Source organism: Symsagittifera roscoffensis, chromosome 6 (assembly GCF_963678635.1).
Source record: "Symsagittifera roscoffensis chromosome 6, txSymRosc1.1, whole genome shotgun sequence".
NCBI lineage: Eukaryota > Metazoa > Xenacoelomorpha > Acoela > Convolutidae > Symsagittifera > Symsagittifera roscoffensis.
Genome location: NC_087067.1, coordinates 51,713,981 through 51,737,898, shown reverse-complemented (window position 1 = coordinate 51,737,898; position 23,918 = coordinate 51,713,981). Strand labels below are relative to the sequence as shown.

At 32.8% G+C, this 23,918-nt stretch overlaps 2 protein-coding genes across 2 annotated transcripts in view; one reads left to right on the top strand and one right to left on the bottom strand.

The window, feature by feature from the left end:
- LOC134848456 (RNA-binding protein 25-like) overlaps window positions 1-23,918 on the top strand; it is a 259,318-nt gene that overhangs the window by 78,672 nt on the left and 156,728 nt on the right. The window lies entirely within an intron of this gene.
- Window positions 20,720-21,058, bottom strand: LOC134848803 (uncharacterized). Its single transcript, XM_063866314.1, has one exon. It carries the CDS (start codon window positions 21,056-21,058, stop codon window positions 20,720-20,722), a length of 339 nt encoding a protein of 112 aa, XP_063722384.1.

Here is a 23,918-nt window from a genome sequence, read left to right as displayed (position 1 = left end):
TATTATAGTTGATCATAATTTGATTTCAAAAATAGAGATTTTAATCGATTTTTATATAATTAAAAACAATTTTTACTCAATTTTAGTAAAGCTGGTACTAAAACTTGAAAGTAAATCTGCGAAGTCTGCTTGGGAAGAAAGTTTAGTGCAGGGTGCTTTTTTCTCTTCTTTTTATACTTTCTCGAAGAAAGCTCGTAGTGAGTTATGAAGTGTAGTAGTCTAGTATTAAACTAAAACCTTGTTTGTCACAAATTCAGGTTCCAGAAAAACATTCCAAAATATACATTATAATCGGCTTTTAAGCTTTTTTTGGAACTTACCGGTCATGGGATTGTTTCGTGGTGTAACATGTGGATCGAGCCACTAACAAATTGAGGCGAGCTGGACGCACAGTCCAGATCTGTCCGCATAGCATCCACATGCAAACTGTCGTCTGCGATAGCCAGGTACCCGTACCCAGGGGATTTTCTGTGCAAGATCTGAAATTCTTTATTTCCTACATAAGTTGATTCTCAGATCTGAAATTCTTTACTTTAGATCTTGATAAGAATTTACAAATTTCAGATCTGAAAATTGGATCTGAAATGGAAAATTTCGTATCTGAAATAACCTTGGAAAACAAAATTTCAGACCTGAAATTAGATCTGAAATAATCAATCGTCAAAGTAGTCAAACGTTATTTAAACATTTTACAACATATTTCAGATCTGAAATTTAGATCTGAAAAAGTTTATTTCAGATCTGTTTTTGAAAGTTTACTGGGTACGGGTAGTTTTGCCATTGTTTTTTTTGTCACAATATGACCGAAGCTTGTCAACACTATTTTTTAAAGGTTAAGATAGCTGACCATAGCAGACAAATGTCGACTTTTTGTTCTGCTTTGTTGTTGTTTATCCGTACTTAGTTCCTTATGTTGGAATCTCTCCGTTTCGATTACATACTGTGCCGGTACTTAGTAAATTTTCTAAAACAGATCTAAAATAATCTTTTTCAGATCTGAAAAATTTAAATAACGCTTGGATACTTTAAGGATTGTTTATTTCGGATCTAATTTCAGGTCTAAAATTTTCTTTTTATTGGTTATTTCAGATCTGAAAAAAATCTATTTCAAATCTAATTTCAGATTTGAAATTTAGTTTTTTTTGGTTATTTCAGATCTGAAAAATCAATGATTCGGACTAAATTTTTGCTATTTTTGATTTTTCTTAGCTTCTGCTTGCTACTAGCAGGTACTCAGCAAAGTCTCAGGTTGGCGACTGCCGAAGTATGTTTCCATGAGATAAACAATGGTAGCGCATGAAAATCAAAAATGTTACTGGTCTTCTAACAGATTATAAAAACTTTTTAACAGAGTTGAACCAGAAAATTAGTTCGAAAAAAGCTATTGGTGAAAATTTTCGGGAGTTTTTCTGACCGCTAGTTAACCTAAACATAATTGTGTTTTGCAGAAATATCAAAAAATAAAAACTCGAATTATTATAATTTAACAAATGATTTTTCAGATCAAACTTCAGATCTAAAATTTTGTTATTCAAGGCTATTTCAGATCTGAAATTTTCCATTTCAGATCCAAATTTCAGATCTGAAATTTGTAATTCTTATCATGATCTGAATATAAAGAATTTCAGGTCTGAGAATCAACTTATGTAAGAAATAATTGTATGTTTCTGCAATAATTGTGTATTGCAGAAACATCAAAAAACAAAAACTCCATGTTTTACTCGAAATGCATAATATTTAACTTAACGAAGGATTTCTCAGATCAAACTTCAGATCTAAAATTTTGATTTTCAAGGCTATTTTAGATCTGAAATTTTCCATTTCAGATCCAAATTTCAGACTTGAAATTTGTAATTCTTATCAAGATCTGAATATAAAGAATTTCAGGTCTGAAAATCAACTTATGTAAGAAATAGTTGTGTGTTTCTGCAATAATTGTGTATTGCAGAAACATCAAAAAACAAAAACTCCATATTTTGCTCGAAATGCATAAATGTTAATTTAACAAATGATTTCTCAGGGGATACTTCAGATCTAAAGTTTTATTTTTAAAGGCTATGTCAGATCTGAAATTTGCCATTTCAGATCCAAATTTCAGATCTGAAATTTGTAATTCTTATCATGATCTGAAATAAAAAATTTCAGGTCTAAGAATCAACTTATGTAAGAAATAATTGTGTGTTTCTGCAATAATTGTCTATTGCAGAAACATCAAAAAACAAAAACTCCATGTTTTACTCGAAATGCATAAATTTTAACTTAACGAAGGATTTCTCAGATCAAACTTCAGATCTAAAATTTTGTTATTCAAGGCTATTTCAGATCTGAAATTTTCCATTTCAGATCCAAATTTCAGATCTGAAATTTGTAATTCTTATCATGATCTGAATATAAAGAATTTCAGGTCTGAGAATCAACTTATGTAAGAAATAATTGTATGTTTCTGCAATAATTGTGTATTGCAGAAACATCAAAAAACAATAACTCCATGTTTTACTCGAAATGCATAAATTTTAACTTAACGAAGGATTTCTCAGATCAAACTTCAGATCTAAAATTTTGTTTTTCAAGGCTATTTTAGATCTGAAATTTTCCATTTCAGATCCAAATTTCAGACTTGAAATTTGTAATTCTTATCAAGATCTGAATATAAAGAATTTCAGGTCTGAGAATCAACTTATGTAAGAAATAATTGTGTGTTTCTGCAATAATTGTCTATTGCAGAAACATCAAAAAACAAAAACTCCATGTTTTACTCGAAATGCATAAATTTTAACTTAACGAAGGATTTCTCAGATCAAACTTCAGATCTAAAATTTGTTATTCAAGGCTATTTCAGATCTGAAATTTTCCATTTCAGATCCAAATTTCAGATCTGAAATTTGTAATTCTTATCATGATCTGAATATAAAGAATTTCAGGTCTGAGAATCAACTTATGTAAGAAATAATTGTATGTTTCTGCAATAATTGTGTATTGCAGAAACATCAAAAAACAAAAACTCCATGTTTTACTCGAAATGCATAAATTTTAACTTAACGAAGGATTTCTCAGATCAAACTTCAGATCTAAAATTTTGTTTTTCAAGGCTATTTTAGATCTGAAATTTTCCATTTCAGATCCAAATTTCAGACTTGAAATTTGTAATTCTTATCAAGATCTGAATATAAAGAATTTCAGGTCTGAGAATCAACTTATGTAAGAAATAATTGTGTGTTTCTGCAATAAGTGTGTATTGCAGAAACATCAAAAAATAAAAACTCCATGTTTTGCTCGAAATTCATAAATTATAATTTAACAAATGATTTTTCAGATCAAACTTCAGATCTAAAATTTTGTTTTTCAAGGCTATTTCAAATCTGAAATTTTCCATTTCAGATCCACATTTCAGACTTGAAATTTGTAATTCTTATCAAGATCTGAATATAAAGAATTTCAGGTCTAAGAATCAACTTATGTAAGAAATAATTGTGTGTTTCTGCAATAATTGTCTATTGCAGAAACATCAAAAAACAAAAACTCCATGTTTTACTCGAAATGCATAAATTTTAATTTAACAAAGGATTTTTCAGATCGAACTTCAGATCTAAAATTTTGTTTTTCAAGGCTATTTCAGATCTGAAATTTTCCATTTCAGATCCAAATTTCAGATCTGAAATTTGTAATTCTTATCAAGATCTGAATATAAAGAATTTCAGGTCTGAGAATCAACTTATGTAAGAAATAATTGTGTGTTTCTGCAATAATTGTGTATTGCAGAAACACCAAATAACAAAAACTCCATGTTTTACTCGAAATGCATAAATTTTAACTTAACGAAGGATTTCTCAGATCAAACTTCAGATCTAAAATTTTGATTTTCAAGGCTATTTTAGATCTGAAATTTTCCATTTCAGATCCAAATTTCAGACTTGAAATTTGTAATTCTTATCAAGATCTGAATATAAAGAATTTCAGGTCTGAAAATCAACTTATGTAAGAAATAGTTGTGTGTTTCTGCAATAATTGTGTATTGCAGAAACATCAAAAAACAAAAACTCCATATTTTGCTCGAAATGCATAAATGTTAATTTAACAAATGATTTCTCAGGGGATACTTCAGATCTAAAGTTTTATTTTTAAAGGCTATGTCAGATCTGAAATTTGCCATTACAGATCCAAATTTCAGATCTGAAATTTGTAATTCTTATCATGATCTGAAATAAAAAATTTCAGGTCTAAGAATCAACTTATGTAAGAAATAATTGTGTGTTTCTGCAATAATTGTCTATTGCAGAAACATCAAAAAACAAAAACTCCATGTTTTACTCGAAATGCATAAATTTTAACTTAACGAAGGATTTCTCAGATCAAACTTCAGATCTAAAATTTTGTTATTCAAGGCTATTTCAGATCTGAAATTTTCCATTTCAGATCCAATTTTCAGATCTGAACTTTGTAATTCTTATCATGATCTGAATATAAAGAATTTCAGGTCTGAGAATCAACTTATGTAAGAAATAATTGTATGTTTCTGCAATAATTGTGTATTGCAGAAACATCAAAAAACAAAAACTCCATGTTTTACTCGAAATGCATAAATTTTAACTTAACGAAGGATTTCTCAGATCAAACTTCAGATCTAAAATTTTGTTTTTCAAGGCTATTTTAGATCTGAAATTTTCCATTTCAGATCCAAATTTCAGACTTGAAATTTGTATTTCTTATCAAGATCTGAATATAAAGAATTTCAGGTCTGAGAATCAACTTATGTAAGAAATAATTGTGTGTTTCTGCAATAAGTGTGTATTGCAGAAACATCAAAAAATAAAAACTCCATGTTTTGCTCGAAATTCATAAATTATAATTTAACAAATGATTTTTCAGATCAAACTTCAGATCTAAAATTTTGTTTTTCAAGGCTATTTCAAATCTGAAATTTTCCATTTCAGATCCAAATTTCAGACTTGAAATTTGTAATTCTTATCAAGATCTGAATATAAAGAATTTCAGGTCTAAGAATCAACTTATGTAAGAAATAATTGTGTGTTTCTGCAATAATTGTCTATTGCAGAAACATCAAAAAACAAAAACTCCATGTTTTACTCGAAATGCATAAATTTTAATTTAACAAAGGATTTCTCAGATCAAACTTCAGATCTAAAATTTTGTTTTTCAAGGCTATTTCAGATCTGAAATTTTCCATTTTAGATCAAAATTTCAGATCTGAAATTTGTAATTCTTATCAAGATCTGAATATAAAGAATTTCAGGTCTGAGAATCAAATTATGTAAGAAACAATTGTGTGTTTCTTCAATAATTGTGTATTGCAGAAACATCAAAAAACAAAAACTCCATGTTTTGCTCGAAATGCAAAAGTTTTAATTTAACAAAGGATTTCTCAGGGGATACTTCAGATCTAAAGTTTTGTTTTTCAAGGCTATTTCAGATCTGAAATTTTCCATTTCAAATCCAAATTTCAGATCTGAAATTTGTAATTCTTATCAGGAATCTGAATATAAAGAATTTCAGGTCTGAGAATCAACTTATGTAAGAAATAATTGTGTGTTTCTGCAATAATTGTGTATTGCAGAAACATCAAAAATTAAAAACTCCATGTTTTGCTCGAAATGCATAAAATATAATTTAACAAAGGATTTTTCAGATCGAACTTCAGATCTAAAATTTTGTTTTTCAAGGCTATTTCAGATCTGAAATTTTCCATTTCAGATCCAATTTTCAGATCTGAAATTTGTAATTCTTATCAAGATCTGAATATAAAAAATTTCAGGTCTAAGAATCAACTTATGTAAGAAATAATTGTGTGTTTCTGCAACAATTGTCTATTGCAGAAACATCAAAAAACAAAAACTCCATGTTTTACTCGAAATGCATAAATTTTAACTTAACGAAGGATTTCTCAGATCAAACTTCAGATCTAAAATTTTGTTATTCAAGGCTATTTCAGATCTGAAATTTTCCATTTCAGATCCAAATTTCAGATCTGAAATTTGTAATTCTTATCATGATCTGAATATAAAGAATTTCAGGTCTGAGAATCAACTTCTGTAAGAAATAATTGTATGTTTCTGCAATAATTGTGTATTGCAGAAACATCAAAAAACAAAAACTCCATGTTTTACTCGAAATGCATAAATTTTAACTTAACGAAGGATTTCTCAGATCAAACTTCAGATCTAAAATTTTGTTTTTCAAGGCTATTTTAGATCTGAAATTTTCCATTTCAGATCCAAATTTCAGACTTGAAATTTGTAATTCTTATCAAGATCTGAATATAAAAAATTTCAGGTCTGAGAATCAACTTATGTAAGAATTAATTGTGTGTTTCTGCAATAAGTGTGTATTGCAGAAACATCAAAAAATAAAAACTCCATGTTTTGCTCGAAATTCATAAATTATAATTTAACAAATGATTTTTCAGATCAAACTTCAGATCTAAAATTTTGTTTTTCAAGGCTATTTTAGATCTGAAATTTTCCATTTCAGATCCAAATTTCAGACTTGAAATTTGTAATTCTTATCAAGATCTGAATATAAAAAATTTCAGGTCTGAGAATCAACTTATGTAAGAAATAATTGTGTGTTTCTGCAATAAGTGTGTATTGCAGAAACATCAAAAAATAAAAACTCCATGTTTTGCTCGAAATTCATAAATTATAATTTAACAAATGATTTTTCAGATCAAACTTCAGATCTAAAATTTTGTTTTTCAAGGCTATTTCAAATCTGAAATTTTCCATTTCAGATCCAAATTTCAGACTTGAAATTTGTAATTCTTATCAAGATCTGAATATAAAGAATTTCAGGTCTAAGAATCAACTTATGTAAGAAATAATTGTGTGTTTCTGCAATAATTGTCTATTGCAGAAACATCAAAAAACAAAAACTCCATGTTTTACTCGAAATGCATAAATTTTAATTTAACAAAGGATTTCTCAGATCAAACTTCAGATCTAAAATTTTGTTTTTCAAGGCTATTTCAGATCTGAAATTTTCCATTTTAGATCAAAATTTCAGATCTGAAATTTGTAATTCTTATCAAGATCTGAATATAAAGAATTTCAGGTCTGAGAATCAAATTATGTAAGAAACAATTGTGTGTTTCTTCAATAATTGTGTATTGCAGAAACATCAAAAAACAAAAACTCCATGTTTTTCTCGAAATGCAAAAGTTTTAATTTAACAAAGGATTTCTCAGGGGATACTTCAGATCTAAAGTTTTGTTTTTCAAGGCTATTTCAGATCTGAAATTTTCCATTTCAAATCCAAATTTCAGATCTGAAATTTGTAATTCTTATCAGGAATCTGAATATAAAGAATTTCAGGTCTGAGAATCAACTTATGTAAGAAATAATTGTGTGTTTCTGCAATAATTGTGTATTGCAGAAACATCAAAAATTAAAAACTCCATGTTTTGCTGGAAATGCATAAAATATAATTTAACAAAGGATTTTTCAGATCGAACTTCAGATCTAAAATTTTGTTTTTCAAGGCTATTTCAAATCTGAAATTTTCCATTTCAGATCCAAATTTCAGACTTGAAATTTGTAATTCTTATCAAGATCTGAATATAAAGAATTTCAGGTCTAAGAATCAACTTATGTAAGAAATAATTGTGTGTTTCTGCAATAATTGTCTATTGCAGAAACATCAAAAAACAAAAACTCCATGTTTTACTCGAAATGCATAAATTTTAATTTAACAAAGGATTTCTCAGATCAAACTTCAGATCTAAAATTTTGTTTTTCAAGGCTATTTCAGATCTGAAATTTTCCATTTTAGATCAAAATTTCAGATCTGAAATTTGTAATTCTTATCAAGATCTGAATATAAAGAATTTCAGGTCTGAGAATCAAATTATGTAAGAAACAATTGTGTGTTTCTTCAATAATTGTGTATTGCAGAAACATCAAAAAACAAAAACTCCATGTTTTGCTCGAAATGCAAAAGTTTTAATTTAACAAAGGATTTCTCAGGGGATACTTCAGATCTAAAGTTTTGTTTTTCAAGGCTATTTCAGATCTGAAATTTTCCATTTCAAATCCAAATTTCAGATCTGAAATTTGTAATTCTTATCAGGAATCTGAATATAAAGAATTTCAGGTCTGAGAATCAACTTATGTAAGAAATAATTGTGTGTTTCTGCAATAATTGTGTATTGCAGAAACATCAAAAATTAAAAACTCCATGTTTTGCTGGAAATGCATAAAATATAATTTAACAAAGGATTTTTCAGATCGAACTTCAGATCTAAAATTTTGTTTTTCAAGGCTATTTCAGATCTGAAATTTTCCATTTCAGATCCAAATTTCAGATCTGAAATTTGTAATTCTTATCAAGATCTGAATATAAAGAATTTCAGGTCTGAGAATCAACTTATATAAGAATTAAATTGTGTCTTTCTGCAATTATTGTGTATTGCAGAAACATCAAAAAACAAAAACTCCATGTTTTGCTCGAAATGCAAAAGTTTTAATTTAACAAAGGATTTCTCAGGGGATACTTCAGATCTAAAGTTTTGTTTTTCAAGGCTATTTCAGATCTGAAATTTTCCATTTCAAATCCAAATTTCAGATCTGAAATTTGTAATTCTTATCAGGAATCTGAATATAAAAAATTTCAGGTCTGAGAATCAACTTATGTAAGAAATAATTGTGTGTTTCTGCAATAATTGTGTATTGCAGAAACATCAAAAATTAAAAACTCCATGTTTTGCTCGAAATGCATAAAATATAATTTAACAAAGGATTTTTCAGATCGAACTTCAGATCTAAAATTTTGTTTTTCAAGGCTATTTCGGATCTGAAATTTTCCATTTCAGATCCATACTTCAGATCTGAAATTTGTAATTCTCATCAAGATCTGAATATAAAGAATTTCAGGTCTGAGAATTAACTTATATAAGAATTAATTGTGTCTTTCTGCAATTATTGTGTATCGCAGAAACATCAAAAATTAAAAACTCCATGTTTCGCTCGAAATGCATAAAATATAATTTAACAAAGGATTTTTCAGATCGAACTTCAGATCTAAAATTTTGTTTTTCAAGGCTATTTCAGATCTGAAATTTTCCATTTCAGATCCAAATTTCAGATCTGAAATTTGTAATTCTTATCAAGATCTGAATATAAAGAATTTCAGGTCTGAGAATCAACTTATATAAGAATTAATTGTATCTTTCTGCAATTATTGTGTATTGCAGAAACATCAAAAAATAAAAACTCCATGTTTTGCTCGAAATTCATAAATTTCAATTTAACAAATGATTTTTCAGATCAAACTTCAGATCTAAAAATTTGTTTTTCAAGGCTATTTCAGATCTGAAATTTGTAATTTTTATCATGATCTGAATATAAAGAATTTCAGGTCTGAGAATCAACTTATGTAAGAAATAATTGTATGTTTCTGCAATAATTGTGTATTGCAGAAACATCAAAAATTAAAAACTCCATGTTTTGCTCGAAATGCATAAATTAAAATTTAACAAAGGATTTTTCAGATCAAACTTCAGATCTAAAATTTTGTTTTTCAAGGCTATTTCAGATCTGAAATTTTCCATTTCAGATCCAAATTTCAGATCTGAAATTTGTAATTCTTATCATGATCTGAATATAAAGAATTTCAGGTCTGAGAATCAACTTATGTAAGAAATAATTGTGTGTTTCTGCAATAATTGTCTGTTGCAGAAACATCAAAAAACAAAAACTCCATGTTTTATTCGAAATGCATAAATTTTAATTTAACAAAGGATTTCTCAGATCAAACTTCAGATCTAAAATTTTGTTTTTCAAGGCTATTTCAGATCTGAAATTTTCCATTTCAGATCCAAATTTCAGATCTGAAATTTGTAATTCTTATCAAGATCTGAATATAAAGAATTTCAGGTCTGAGAATCAACTTATGTAAGAAATAATTGTGTGTTTCTGCAATAATTGTGTATTGCAGAAACACCAAAAAACAAAAACTCCATGTTTTGCTCGAAATGCATAAATTTTTAATTTAACAAAGGATTTCTCAGGGGATACTTCAGAACTAAAGTTTTGCTTTTCGAGGCTATTTCAGATCTGAAATTTTCCATTTCAGATCCAAATTTCAGATCTGAAATTTGTAATTCTTATCAAGATCTGAATATAAAGAATTTCAGGTCTGAGAATCAACTTATGTAAGAAATAATTGTGTGTTTCTGCAATAATTGTGTATTGCAGAAACACCAAATAACAAAAACTCCATGTTTTGCTCGAAATGCATAAATTTTTAATTTAACAAAGGATTTCTCAGGGGATACTTCAGATCTAAAGTTTTGTTTTTCGAGGCTATTTCAGATCTGAAATTTTCCATTTCAGATCCAAATTTCAAATCTGACATTTGTAATTCTTATCATGATCTTAATATAAAGAATTTCAAGTCTGAGAATCAACTTTTGTGAGAACTAATTGTGTGTTTCTGCAATAATTGTGTATTGCAGAAACATCAAAAAATGAAAACTCCATGTTTTGCTCGAAATTCATAAATTATAATTTAACAAATGATTTTTCAGATCAAACTTCAGATCTAAAATTTTGTTTTTCAAGGCTATTTCAGATCTGAAATTTTCCATTTCAGATCCAAATTTCAGATCTGAAATTTGTAATTTTTATCATGATCTGAATATAAAGAATTTCAGGTCTGAGAATCAAATTTTGTGAGAAATAATTGTGTGTTTCTGCAATAATTGTGTATTGCAGAAACATCAATGATTAAAAACTCCATGTTTTGCTCGAAATGCATAAATTATAATTTAACAAAGGATTTTTCAGGTTATACTTCAGATCTAAAACTTTGTTTTTCAAGGCTATTTCAGATCTGAAACTTTCCATTTCAAGTCCAAATTTCAGATCTGAAATTTGTAATTCTTATCGTGATCTTAATATAAAGAATTTCAAGTCTGAGAATCAACTTTTGTGAGAAATAATTGTGTGTTTCTGCAATAATTGTGTATTGCAGAAACATCAAAAAATGAAAACTCCATGTTTTGCTCGAAATTCATAAATTATAATTTAACAAATGATTTTTCAGATCAAACTTCAGATCTAAAATTTTGTTTTTCAAGGCTATTTCAGATCTGAAATTTTCCATTTCAGATCCAAATTTCAGATCTGAAATTTGTAATTCTTATCATGATCTGAAATAAAGAATTTCAAGTCTGAGAATCAACTTATGTAAGAAATACTTGTGTGTTTCTGCAATAATTGTGTATTGCAGAAACATCAAAAATTAAAAACTCCATGTTTTGCTCGAAATGCATAAATTATAATTTAACAAAGGATTTTTCAGGTTATACTTCAGATCTAAAACTTTGTTTTTCAAGGCTATTTCAGATCTGAAACTTTCCATTTCAGGTCCAAATTTCAGATCTGAAATTTGTAATTCTTATCATGATCTGAATATAAATAATTTCAGGTCTGAGAATCAACTTATGTAAGAAATAAAGCAGTTCAAATCTTGCACAGAAAATCCCTTGGGTACCGGTGCTCTTTTACCAAGTTTCACACTTACGATAAATTTCTGAATTTGAGCAAAATGGTTTAAGTGCTTCTTTTTCTTTCCGAAAAATTTTATAATTCAAAACTAAACAATGATTATGATTGCTAACTGGTAATTTAAGTACAAAAATTACAATCTGAGGGTAGGTTTTTTCTCCAGACAATCTTTGACTTTTTAATGTGCATTTCTGACGAATTTTTTTATTAAACAAAAATTATTGTTGAACTGAATAAAGTATGAAAACACTAGCCTAATCTATTGATAGGCTTCTCGAAAAAAATTATTGTTAAGGGAGTTATTCTGTTTTAAATTCTTCTGAAATCTACATATAAATTAAGATAACAAAGACTGCACGAATCAGGGCGACGCCTTGAATGTTCCGATTGCCTCTTAAGCTCTGTAAAATAGTGTTTGCTTTTAATAATCACTCAATGAAATTTGGTTAAAAAATTGATTGTTTTGAGATTTGCTTTTCAAAACTATCCCCCACACACGCTTCTTTAAAAACAAAGTGATATGTTTCGCATATAGCAAAGCATCAATTAGACCAATTATTAGGATTCGTCAATTCAATTTGGAACTATTTCTGTGACGGATTAAGTTACGCATTAATAGCACGAAAAGTATCAAACGTTAATGGTCCAATATTGACCGAATTGGCAACGTTTAAGTCACCATAACTTTACGAAAAATAGTCACAGATGGAATAAATTTTTGAATTTGATTCAGAACAAACATATCTTTCGGTTGACAAAAAATTCCATCAAAAATGCAAAATAAAAAAATGAAAGTTGTCTGGAGAAAAAAAACTCAAACACAATTATTTTGTCACTTTTTTCAAAAGTCGGAAAATTACTTTCTTCAGAAGTAATTAACCAGACAATGCCCAAACATCGAAAAGAATCGATTGCTGTGGAACTAGCAAAAACGTTTTCTGCTGACAAAAAAAAAACTGGGAAAAAGGTCAAACACTGAGGATACAACTTAGAAGGAAAAATTGTTTTCTATCTTTTTTTATTTAAGTTTATGAGTAAATCTTTTCGCACGAAGCCATTGATTGAGCTGAAAACTGTAGAAGTGTAGATAACAATTTCTATAATACATATATACATATAGCAAAGCTTTTGGTCAGATTCTAATCAACTTTTGTCAAATTTAGACTGAAAATAGAAAATGTTTTTGTTCCGACTTTCGTAACGAAAGAAACGGAATATTTTTGCTCGGGGTGGGTTTCTTTCTTCAGACAAATTTCGACTTTTTAACTAGCCATTTTTGACGGGATTTTTATATCATTCAAAATTTATTGTTGTCTTGAGCTTAAATTTGAAAAAATAGTTTACCTGTGATTATTTTTCGTGAAATTATGGGGATTTTAAGATTGCCATTTTGACCAATTTGGGACAATTAACACGCGATATATTTCGCGCTATTAACGCGTAAGCGGAGATTTAATCCGTCTTAGAAATCGTTCCAAAATGTTTGAAGGAAGCTTATTTGCCATATTTGATTTGTTACTAGGAGCAAAATCTATCACTTTGTGCTTTATATGGCGTGTGGGGGTATGAATTCAAAACTCAAATTAAAAAAAATAATAATTTTTCATTTATCGCATTTAATTTTTTCATGTAAGTACTGCTCCATAGACCTTAAGAGGCAGTCGGAACTTTCATGGCTTCGCCCTGATACGAGCAGTCTTGTCTAGTTTTCTAACTATTTGTTGGATTATGAATCACGACCATAAGGATTTCAGTTTGACACCACTCTTGATATAACAAGTTTTTTTGATGGGGTCGAAAAGTGTCGGAAACATAAACGCAATCCTTTCCACTCCTGTTTAGGGGGTTGTAATATTTCTGATGTTTTCAAACAAAATTTTGAACACGTTTTGACTGTTTATTGAGCTACTGTTGTTGTCAAGTAAATATCAGCAATCCATGTACAGCGGAAAACACCTATACAGCGGAATATTGCCCTATAAAATAGTATACCACTGTCTTGCTTAGTATCTCCATTTTTGCTTAATGTTTCCACTTATTCTGGTAAATAAAATGTTTTTAAGATTTCAACTTTTGAATTTCAGTTGTCATGATTTTACGGTATTTCTGTAAAATGAATGAACTGAGAACAATCGATCGGATGAAGGATACATCAGTTGGTTTTGTTCACATCAATCCGTATCCTTTGTCTGCTTTCTTTTCTTCAGTTATCCCTCTGTATCTCGCCTGAAACAGAAAAAATACTCATCAGTTTCAACTCACACCATACCGCACATCACTTTTAGCCCATTTCAGAGAATCTTTCTTGGAATTTACATCTGTATTTTTTGAGAAAAAAGTAAAATTTTGGTCAAAAAATCTCCATCATTATCGACGGGTGCTAGCATTATTTTAAATGCAGTCATTTTTTTTTAGAAAACCATTAAGCTGAGCTGCAATCGAAAATCGAAAACAATTGAACAAGTCTGCATGTATGATATAGTAGGAGTGACCTCTGTTTGCTTTATTGTTCTGACTTTCGAAGAAAGGGCGGAGTACTTATGCTTGCGGTGGCCTTTTTTAATCAGTCAATTTGAACTTAAGTCATTTCATCGTATTTATTACGATAAAAGACGCTAAAAACATCCCTTTCTACTTTACATAAGCCTGGGGGACATTAAAACATTTTTTCTTTGTTTTTCGATTAATTTTTCGAACAAAAATTTAATTTGGCTTTAAAGTGCAGTCGGAACACTCTAGAGTGCTGTGCCCTGATATACGAGCAGTCTTGTTGAAGTATCTCAAACTGCTCGGATTAACCATTTTCAAACCCCATTACTTAAGCAAAATGGTTGAAGGTGCATGAAGGAACATGAAGATTGGGGCATCAGTGTTTTCGAAATTTATCAGAAAAAAACATCATCAAAATCACTAGGAAGAACAATTCGAATTTTGATTTTTTTTCCAGATAAATGCAAAGTTCCCGAAAAAATATTTAGCTCTTTTTTAAATCGCTAATAAATTTTCAGGCAGAAACAAACAAATGTCAGAAAATGTTTCTTTTGCATGCATAAATAGATTTTTTCTCTGTAGCGTAGTCCAAGGACACAGTCTTTTCACACAAAAGTATCAAACAGCAGAATGTGTGTTTTTCTGTGGAAGCCAGAAAGTTTTTTGTTAGTTTATTTTATATGGTAAGATAAGATTAGGTTATGTCAAAAAATCAGGCCGCGATTTGTTTTAAGAAAAGCTCTACAAACTGTTGATACAATTATGTGCAAAATTGCAACATTTATTCATATGGCAAACCGATGAATGATGTTTAACTTTCAAAAAATAACAATACAAATTGTTGATACAATTATTTGTGAAACTTTAACATTTACTCATATGGCAACCCGTTGAATGCAGTTTATCACTGGCTTTCTTACCACCCAACCTGTTGGTTTTTTCATATGAGAAACCTTTGGCTTTTGTGTTTAGAACTGAACACAAAAACTTAAAGCGAAACTCAAAAATATATATATATTCATTTTCTCATAAAGAGAAACAAGACTGCTTGTATCAGGGCGAAGCCCTGAATGTTCCGACTGCCTTTTAAGGTTTATGGAGCAGTAATAACTTTAAAAAATTAATTGAAACGAAATAAAATTTAATTTTTTTTTTAAATTTAATTTTTTTTTAAATAAAAATCATCACCCCACACGCCATATAAAGTACAAAAGCATAGATTTCGTTTATCGAAACAAACCAATTATGGCAAATAAGCTTCTTTCAACCAATTTGGAACGATTTCTAAGTCGGATTAAATCTCCGCTTACGCGTTAATAGCGCGAAATATATCGCGCGTTAATTGTCCCAAATTGGCCGAAATGGCAACCTTTAAACCCTCATAACTTTACGAAAAATGATCACAAGTGAAATATCTTTTCATATTTAAGTTAAGACAACAATACTTTTTCAATGATATTAAAAAATTCTGTCAAAAAAGGCTAGTTAAAAAGTCGAAATTTGTCTGAAGAAAAAAAACCCACCCGAGCACAAATATTCCGTTACTTTCGTATCGAAGGTCGGAACAAAAACTAGACACACTTTCATTCAACAAAAATACAGTTCTGATTTTAATTAACCCGACAAAACGCGTTAAACTTGAAATTTAAATTGGGCTGAGTTTAGGTGAAACTTATGAAGACAAAACTTGCTTAAAATTTTAGCAGATTTAATATGGTATAATTTGTTTTGCGAAATTCGGGTCCGAAATTTTACCTCAAAAATGGTCATTTTGGTTTTTCTTAGTTAATCAAAAATAACGCCGAAAACACCCAGTCGATCACAGATATAATTATATCAAAGTGAGCCCCTTACATAACCCAACAAACTTTATGAAGGGTATATGTTAATTTATTTTTGTTTGATAGACAAAAAGGTCATTTTTACTATATAAAATACCAACTTTTTATTTACAAACAATTTTTAAACAACATGCAAAATTTTTTCGGAGATAATACCCTTCATAAAGTTTGATGGGCTACTTAAGGGGCTCACTTTGATATAATTATGTCTGTGATCGACTGGGTATTTTCGGCGTAATTTTTTTATTAACTAAGAAAAGCCAAAATGGCCCATTTTTGAGGTAAAATTTCGGACCCGAATTTCGCAAAACACATTATACCATATTAATTCTGCTAAATTTTCAAGCAAGTTTTGTCTTCATAAGTTTTCACCTAAACTCAACCCAATTTGAGAAAAACGGATTTTAAATTTCAAGTTTAACGCGTTTTGTCCGGTTAATTTAAATCACCACTGTACTAGTCACACAATTTCGCTATGCAAAAAACGCTATTCCCTCAATTTCACACTTCGAAATAACGCTAGTCGCAGTTATCAGACAATTTTCTGGACGTGCAAAATCCTAATAGTGGGAAGTGTGAAATTTTATTAATAGCGTTGTTTTTTCAACCACAGTTATCTCTAGTCTTTGTCCTGAAATACTTTCTTTGCCATTGGGCCCAAAATCTCGTCGAAAAAAACTGGTTTGCTATAAGATATTGTTGACTTGGGCAACACCTCATTCAGCTCACCATTTCGCTATCAAGTGTTATGATACTTGCCCTTTGATTTCATCAAAATCCGCCTTTGATTTCAATCGCGGCATTGACAAATAACAAAATCTTCTCCCTCTGCTCATAAAATGTTCAGTATGTATTCAAGAGTCACTTACAGTTAAGTGCGCTTCAGATATAATTGCCGCATGCTAATCGTACTGCATGCTAATAGCCCGTACTCCGAGTGTTCGATTAAAGGCCTCTGCCAGGAGATAAAAGCTATTTTTAAAACAACACAAATATGCATCAAGAGGTTATATTTGAAGATGGAAATTTTGATTATAAAGATGTCAAGCAAAAGTGCGAAAAAATAGGTAGAGATGGAACAAATACTTTTTATAGGTATTTGAGAATTTAGAGGGAGGCAGACCACCCCCCCCCCCCCCCCACTCAGGGACTCAAAATCCTGTCGACCAAAAGGGGTTCTTTGTACTATTTTGAAATACATAATTTTGGCTGACTGACCCTAAATTTCTCTATGGGCGCCTTTGTCGCCAATATATACTAATTTAAGAGGGGGGGAGGGGGTGAAAAACCGCAATTTTTTTATCAAAATTTTCCAAAAAGTATCTAAAAACGCCTTTATTTGGCCTGTTTTTTCAAAAATTTGGTTAAAATGGGGTCTTAATAATGAGGTTATAATGAGTTAGGAGGGCTGAGAAAATCAATTTGATTGACCTGAAATAAAAGTCAACAAAAATTCGAATCTTTTTGAAAATCTTCCCCCCTCCCCTTTCCCCCGATGAAATCCTAGATCCTCCCCTGTTTTTAGCAAAAGCTGGCTTTTATTCTTATTCAGAAAATGTCATAATACCTTTTTGAATTCAATATAATCGTAAACATACCCAAGGGGAAATGCTTCTTGTTTGTGGTCTGTGACTGCCCAGATAGTATCTTCTCAAACTCAGGTCTATCGCCGCACACTCCACGTGCATCAGATGAGCCACAGTCAACGCCAGAACAAGAAGGAGAGCTATTTTCACATTCAGCATTTTCAAAGTAAAACCGCGATAGCCTAATTGAATGATGTGTTCAAAAATATGCTTCTTAAGTTTCTTCCTGAGGCTTAAATTAACGACTTTTTCAAAGTAGAGACTGTGAAGCTGATTTTCGATAGCAATTTTTTTAAAAGGGTCTTCTTTTGTGTTTGAAATGTTAAGCAACAAAAATTATAGTTTTGGTACACTAATTTGCTAAAATGGTAGTAAGGAAAAGAAACTCTGTTGCGTTTGTCTTTGGAAAGATAAATTTTGAGGAAAAATGAGTATTGAATTATAACAAAAGGTAGCAAAATACAGCTGTCAAACAGATTCCTTGAAAATTGAAAACTGTATCAATTTCAACGGGTTAATTAGAATAAAAAGGATAGCTGAAAACTTTTTTCACGGGGTCCCAGACTAGATTCAGACAACACAGAAATCTTGGAAACACCAGGATGCCAGAAAATCAATCAACTACAATTTAAAACTGAGCGATTACAGTTTCAGGGAAAATGAGTTGAGTTTATAAGAGTTATATATCGTGCTAATAACAATAAAATAGCGGGGAAAATAGGTAATAACGTATATTTTACTACCCATATGGGCGTTAAAATGATTTTCCCTAATCAACCCTGAAAAACAGACAGATAACTGGCATGCTGAATGGGGGTTGGAAATAGGAACTGGTAACGACATGACATTGAACACTTTTTTTGTTTGCTTGCCGGAACCCAGGATTAAGTTGGAAGCTCTTTTTCATATCTTCTAAAACTGATGTATTTGCCACAACAAATAAAACTCGAATTATTCCGGTATAAGCGAGAACTTGACACCAGTCTTTGGCGACATAAAATAGTAACAGTCGACCATAAAACAAGCAAGTTTGAAGCGGTAAAAACTATGTAGAGTATGAAGTCCCCCCTCCACCCTCCTCTAAGGAGGTGCAATATCATTTGAGATTTTTTTGCATTCAGACGGCTGGATGGGAAACAAACGCGTTCGTTGTAGTTTGTTTACCGCTTGAGTTCGAAGTTTTTCTGCTTTTGTTACGTTAATACGTTAAAGGAGGTGGTTCAAATTCAGCCCAGTTCTTTTTGCACTTAGACACATGTACTTGATTCTCACCCTGATTGGTAACGGTCGAGCGCTTTTTCCCGGGCCGAAGTGCTCGACTTATGTTTCCACTTTGATCGAGAAGCAATTTTAAGTCAAGCACAAAGTCAAAACATACCCAATTTCGGTCGAAAGAATCGAAACATACCCAATTGGGGTCACGAAAATGGAAACATAGGTCGAGTCGAGCACAGTCGAAACAAAACAAAGCAAAACATAACAAAGGATAACTGGAAAGGCATTGAAAAAAAACTGGAACCAATTTATACGAGATGAACAGTGGATGAAACTTAGGAGCTGATTGTGCCGCACTCTCGTATCCTGTAAGACCTACAAAAAACTTCTTCAATATCTGTAAATTATCGGCAATTTAACAGATAATATAAAGAATAAGTAATATCTGAAACAATGAGTTAAATATTTTTCGGTTAACATTTTTAGCAATACGGTTTCCAACAATCTCAAAAATCTATAAACATTTTGATGGCAAACTGACCTTAATCGGACAAACCAGTAGTTTTCAAGGCCTTTTGTCTAAGAAAATCTAATTTTTGCTTTTTCGCTTTCGCGCTATAATGACGTCATTAGTTTAAGATTGATTTAAGCGCGAACATCTTCCGCGCCCAAAAGAGCGAAAACGGGTGCGAGTTTTACGGCCGGTCGAGTTAGCTCCCCGGAGCGGGTGGTAACTATGGCGGATCGGGCTATGTTGTCTTTTCCGTAATTAAGGTTTTTTATACGAGCCAGAGGGTAGTGTCCCCTTGGGCTGCGTTCGTCAACAATCCACACTAAATCACCTGTTTTTAAAATAACGTCACTATAGGAGTGCCACTTACTGCGTTTATTCAGCGCTGGCACATAATCTCGCAGCCAACGACTCCAAATTGCGTTGGCGTAGCTTTGCGCTCGGATATATTGCTTTCGATGGTCGAAGTGCTCCTGGAAAGAGAGAGAAGGGAAGCTAGACCATTTCGGCCTAACAAAAAATGATTAGGAGTTAACACCTCGAAACCATCCGGACTTGCACTTGCTGATGTTATAGGTCGAGCGTTCAGTGATTGTTCTACAAGACAGAAAATTGTTTCAAGGACTTCGGAAGTGAGCGTTCTACTTCCTATTATTGCGTAGAATACCCTTTTACAACACCGAACGAGACGTTCCCAAGATCCACCGTGATGCGGGGCTGCCGGTGGGTTAAATTTCCACTTAATACCCTTTTTCGCCAGCTCTGGGGGTGCTTGTCCGTTTCACGACTGAATACAATTTAAGAGTTCTTTCTCGGCTCCCACAAAATTGGTGCCGTTATCAGACCAAATGACTGATGGAGTGCCGCGACGGGCAATGAATCTTTCGATTCCCATTACACACGAACTCGTGTCCATGGATGAGACAATCTCAATATGTACAGCTCTTGTGGTCATACATGTAAAAAGGAAGCACCATCGTTTTTCAGAACTCCTCCTTATTGAGACGTAAAAGGGTACAAAATAATCAACACCACAGTTTGTGAAGGGAGACTGGCGGTAACCAAGCCTTTCAACTGGAAACTGCCATCATAGGTGTGACAGTTTTGGCTTTGCGCTTCCTACATATAAGGCAGTGGACTTCAAAAGACTTTAATAAAGAGCGAAGGTTCAAGATTGCGAACTCTAAGTGAATTACAGCTCGCAGGTAGTCTAAGAACTGGTGCTGATAGTGATAATGAATATCACTTACGAACACTTACGAAGACTTACGAAATCAACAAAAGTCGTTGTTTGGCGGTTTCTAATTCAACTGGTTCGGTTATTTCCTTGACTTTAGTGTGGTAGTGCCGGTGTTTCGGACCAAGTCTGAGCATAAAGGCAACCACTCGCTGGAGTTTACGAAACGAGCTGAATTCTTCCCATGCAAATAAAATGGGTTGTTTTTGTTTTTGTGCAACGTTTGAAAAATTAGAGGCCTGCTGTAAACCTTCATTAAGGTCACAAGCGGGACCAGCCAGGCGGATTTTCTTAAGTATTTCTATGCTCGGCTTGAAAGGTCACTCGCCAATTTTCAGCAGACTTGACCCGTTCACCCAGCTGCTTGTTTTTAAGGACTCCGCTAAGCTTCCTCTGGTTCCCGTATCAGCAGCGTTGTCTCTACTTAAAACGTGAAACCACTGGTCTACAATCGTACTTTCCAGAATCTCTCCAATCCGGTTTGCCACGAACGTGGGTTGCTTACTACCTGAGTTTAACCACTGGAGCACAGTGGTGCTGTCAGTCCACATGAACGTGTTTGACACAGGAATGGTTAGAGCTTTGATGACATCTTCCTTCAAGCGGGTAGCGAGTAACGCGGCCTGTAGTTCAAGCTTCGGGATGGAAAGCGCTTTCATGGGCGCGACTCTTGCTTTTCCAAAGACAAAGGCAACTTGTGTTTCGAGTGAAATTTTCACACGGGCGCGAAGAAAAGCTACAGCACAAAAAACTTCTTCTGAGCTGTCTACGAACATGTGTAACTCAACCCAATCAACTGTTGCGGAGAAGTAGCTGCGCTTTACACTCATTTTTCCTAGAGATGGCAATCAGAGTGCCAGGCAAGAAATTTTGTCTTGATATCAACGGGTAGCTCATCATCCCATTGTTGGCCATGAATGCGCCAGATTTCTTTCAACAATAATCGCTCTCTTACGGTATAGGGCGCTACGAGACCTGTGGGGTCGAAAACGGAAGAAACAAAACTTAGTGGAATTTTTGAAAGAGCTTGATTTAACAGAGAGATGCTTTTCAAATCTTCTTCATAATCAAGAGACCTAAAGACAGCCACTAGACTTGAAATGGTCATCGAGAAGCTAAGGATGTTCTCAGAGTTGTGCATTCGAAGCTGCGGGAAACTGGACAACTTATCAAGGTGGGCCGTAATTACGTTTTGTGGCTAGCCAAACTTTCTTTCTAGAGTTATCAGAGCATCCTTATACATTCTTCCACTGTATGCGAACTCTGCTATGGCTGACTTAGCTTTTCCCGTGACTACTGTTTCTAAATAAGTTAACTTCACATCATCGTTTAGGGACGCTGCGTCTACAGTACTGCAAAATTGGCCAAACCATTCGTGCCATTGAAGCGGGTTGCCATCGTACTGGGCCATTCTGGAAGGGGATCCTTCTTTGAGACTGACAGAGCTTAGACTAATTCATTCAGTGTCACGGCTTGCGGTTGGGGAGCTGGTTGCAACGACGGCAATGTGTTGCTAGGATCAGCTGCAAAAGGTTGCTGCTGATATATGTAAGTGTTTTCAGCCGAAGCGTCGTGATTGGGAAACCCATAGTAAACGGTACCTCCACTTGATACGTGGGGGAATTTTTGCTGAGATATTGGCGTTACGGATGAAAAAACACCAACTGATGGGTTCGTGTTACCATCATTTGTTACCCCAGTGATACATTGGGCGACTGCGGGTGTCCACGGTGACATTAGTGGCAAATTGGGCTGACTAATAACAGCAGACTGTCCGCTAAACGGATTGTTCACTGACGCAGGGTTGCTATACGCGTTATGTGATAGCAAGTTTTGATTTCTGCAGATTAAATATGCAGGTGGTTGTGACACAATGGCATGGGAGGTGTATCCAGAGTTTTGATTGGAGATGGCGGGCATGTTTCCAACAACTCGGGAATCGTTATTAAAGTTGTTGACGGGGATGTGTTGAATGGAAGACGAAGGATCAGATACAGAGAAGTAACAGCATAACGGAGTATTGGTAGCTGCTGTTACAGCTGGATTAAAAAATGACGATGTATTGTTTTCGCGAAGTGTAGCGTTATTGGAAATAAGCAACGACTGCGTTTCGTGCTCAGGATTAGTGGATACCACGTGCGTGATTCCATCGCCATCTCTGAAGGAGACGGTTGGTTGATAGGGATAACATTGTTGATCACAATCAAAAGTCTGATTCGGCAACGATCGCCGAGGTGAAGCTTCCGCTGTGGACACATTTTTGTGTTGATGCGAACCACTTTCTATATTTATACAGTTTTCAAACTTTGAAGAAAATGGAACTACCTTGGGTCCTTTTTGGTGTTCTAATGGATGATCAACCCAATCGTTTACCCTGTCAGAACGACGATCAACCGAAGACGCCAGCTCGAGATGCTGATATATTTCAGACTCTTCGAGGTATTCAGTTTCAACCATTTTTGCTTCAGCTACTTTAATACGATTTTCTTTGCTTAATCGTTCCATTTCAAGCCGAATTTTTTCGATTCGTAAACGAAATTTTTGCTCTTTACGGTCAATTTCAAATTTAATTTCTTGTTGTTTTCGTTCCATCTCCATCAGATGCTGTTGCTCTTCGATGATGGCTTCCTGTTGTTTCAGTCTTAAGGTTGCTTCATGTTGTTTTTCCAACTCTTCTCGCTTCATCTTCGCTAGGAACAGTTCTTTGCGGCGCTCACTGGGGGTCAATGATTTCATTGAGCTTTGCTTACTCGACCCGGATTTTGCCGATTTTGATGAAACTTTTGATCGACTAGTTTCACTGACGCAGACCTCTGAAGCTTGATTAGATTCCATATGAGCGCGAGCCTTACCAGTTACTTCATCGTTAACTTTAACTATCCTGTCCCACCATGCAGCCAACTCCGTTAATAATTTGCTAGGTTTATTGGTTTTATTAGCTAATATCACAAGTTCATCTTTTTTAGCTAATGCTTTTTCGAGAATACTCTTGCAAGATTCAATTAAGGCGTTTAATTTTGTTTTCCGAATTGGTCCCTCTAAACTCTCAGTTATGCGACTGTGAACTACGGAAAGCTCATTTTCTAGTGATGTTCGACCATTAATCAATCGTCGATATTTTAACTCAATTTGTTCTGTCATTTTGATTACTTTTAAACTTGTTCACTTCTACTCAACCGCTCAACTGCTCAGTTCGAGAGAAAAAAGGGAATAATCATTTTAAGACCTTCATTTTAGTATCAATAAATTTCACTGCGTTATGGTTGAAACTGTTCACTGCGTTATGGTTGAAACTTAACCCGGGAATGGCTAAGCACGATTGAGATACACGCTATTGCGAAACGGGGGAAAGTTTTTTCAAAGCTTGGTGCAGCAAGCTAGCAGCTAGTATGAACTTTTGGTGAATTAAATCAAATTTAGAAAAAGGGATTCAAGCAAACCGCGACCTGACCTCCCGCAACACCCTCAGCTAACAAGGTTGTAGCAAAAGATAAGAAGATTTGCTTGATAATACGCTAC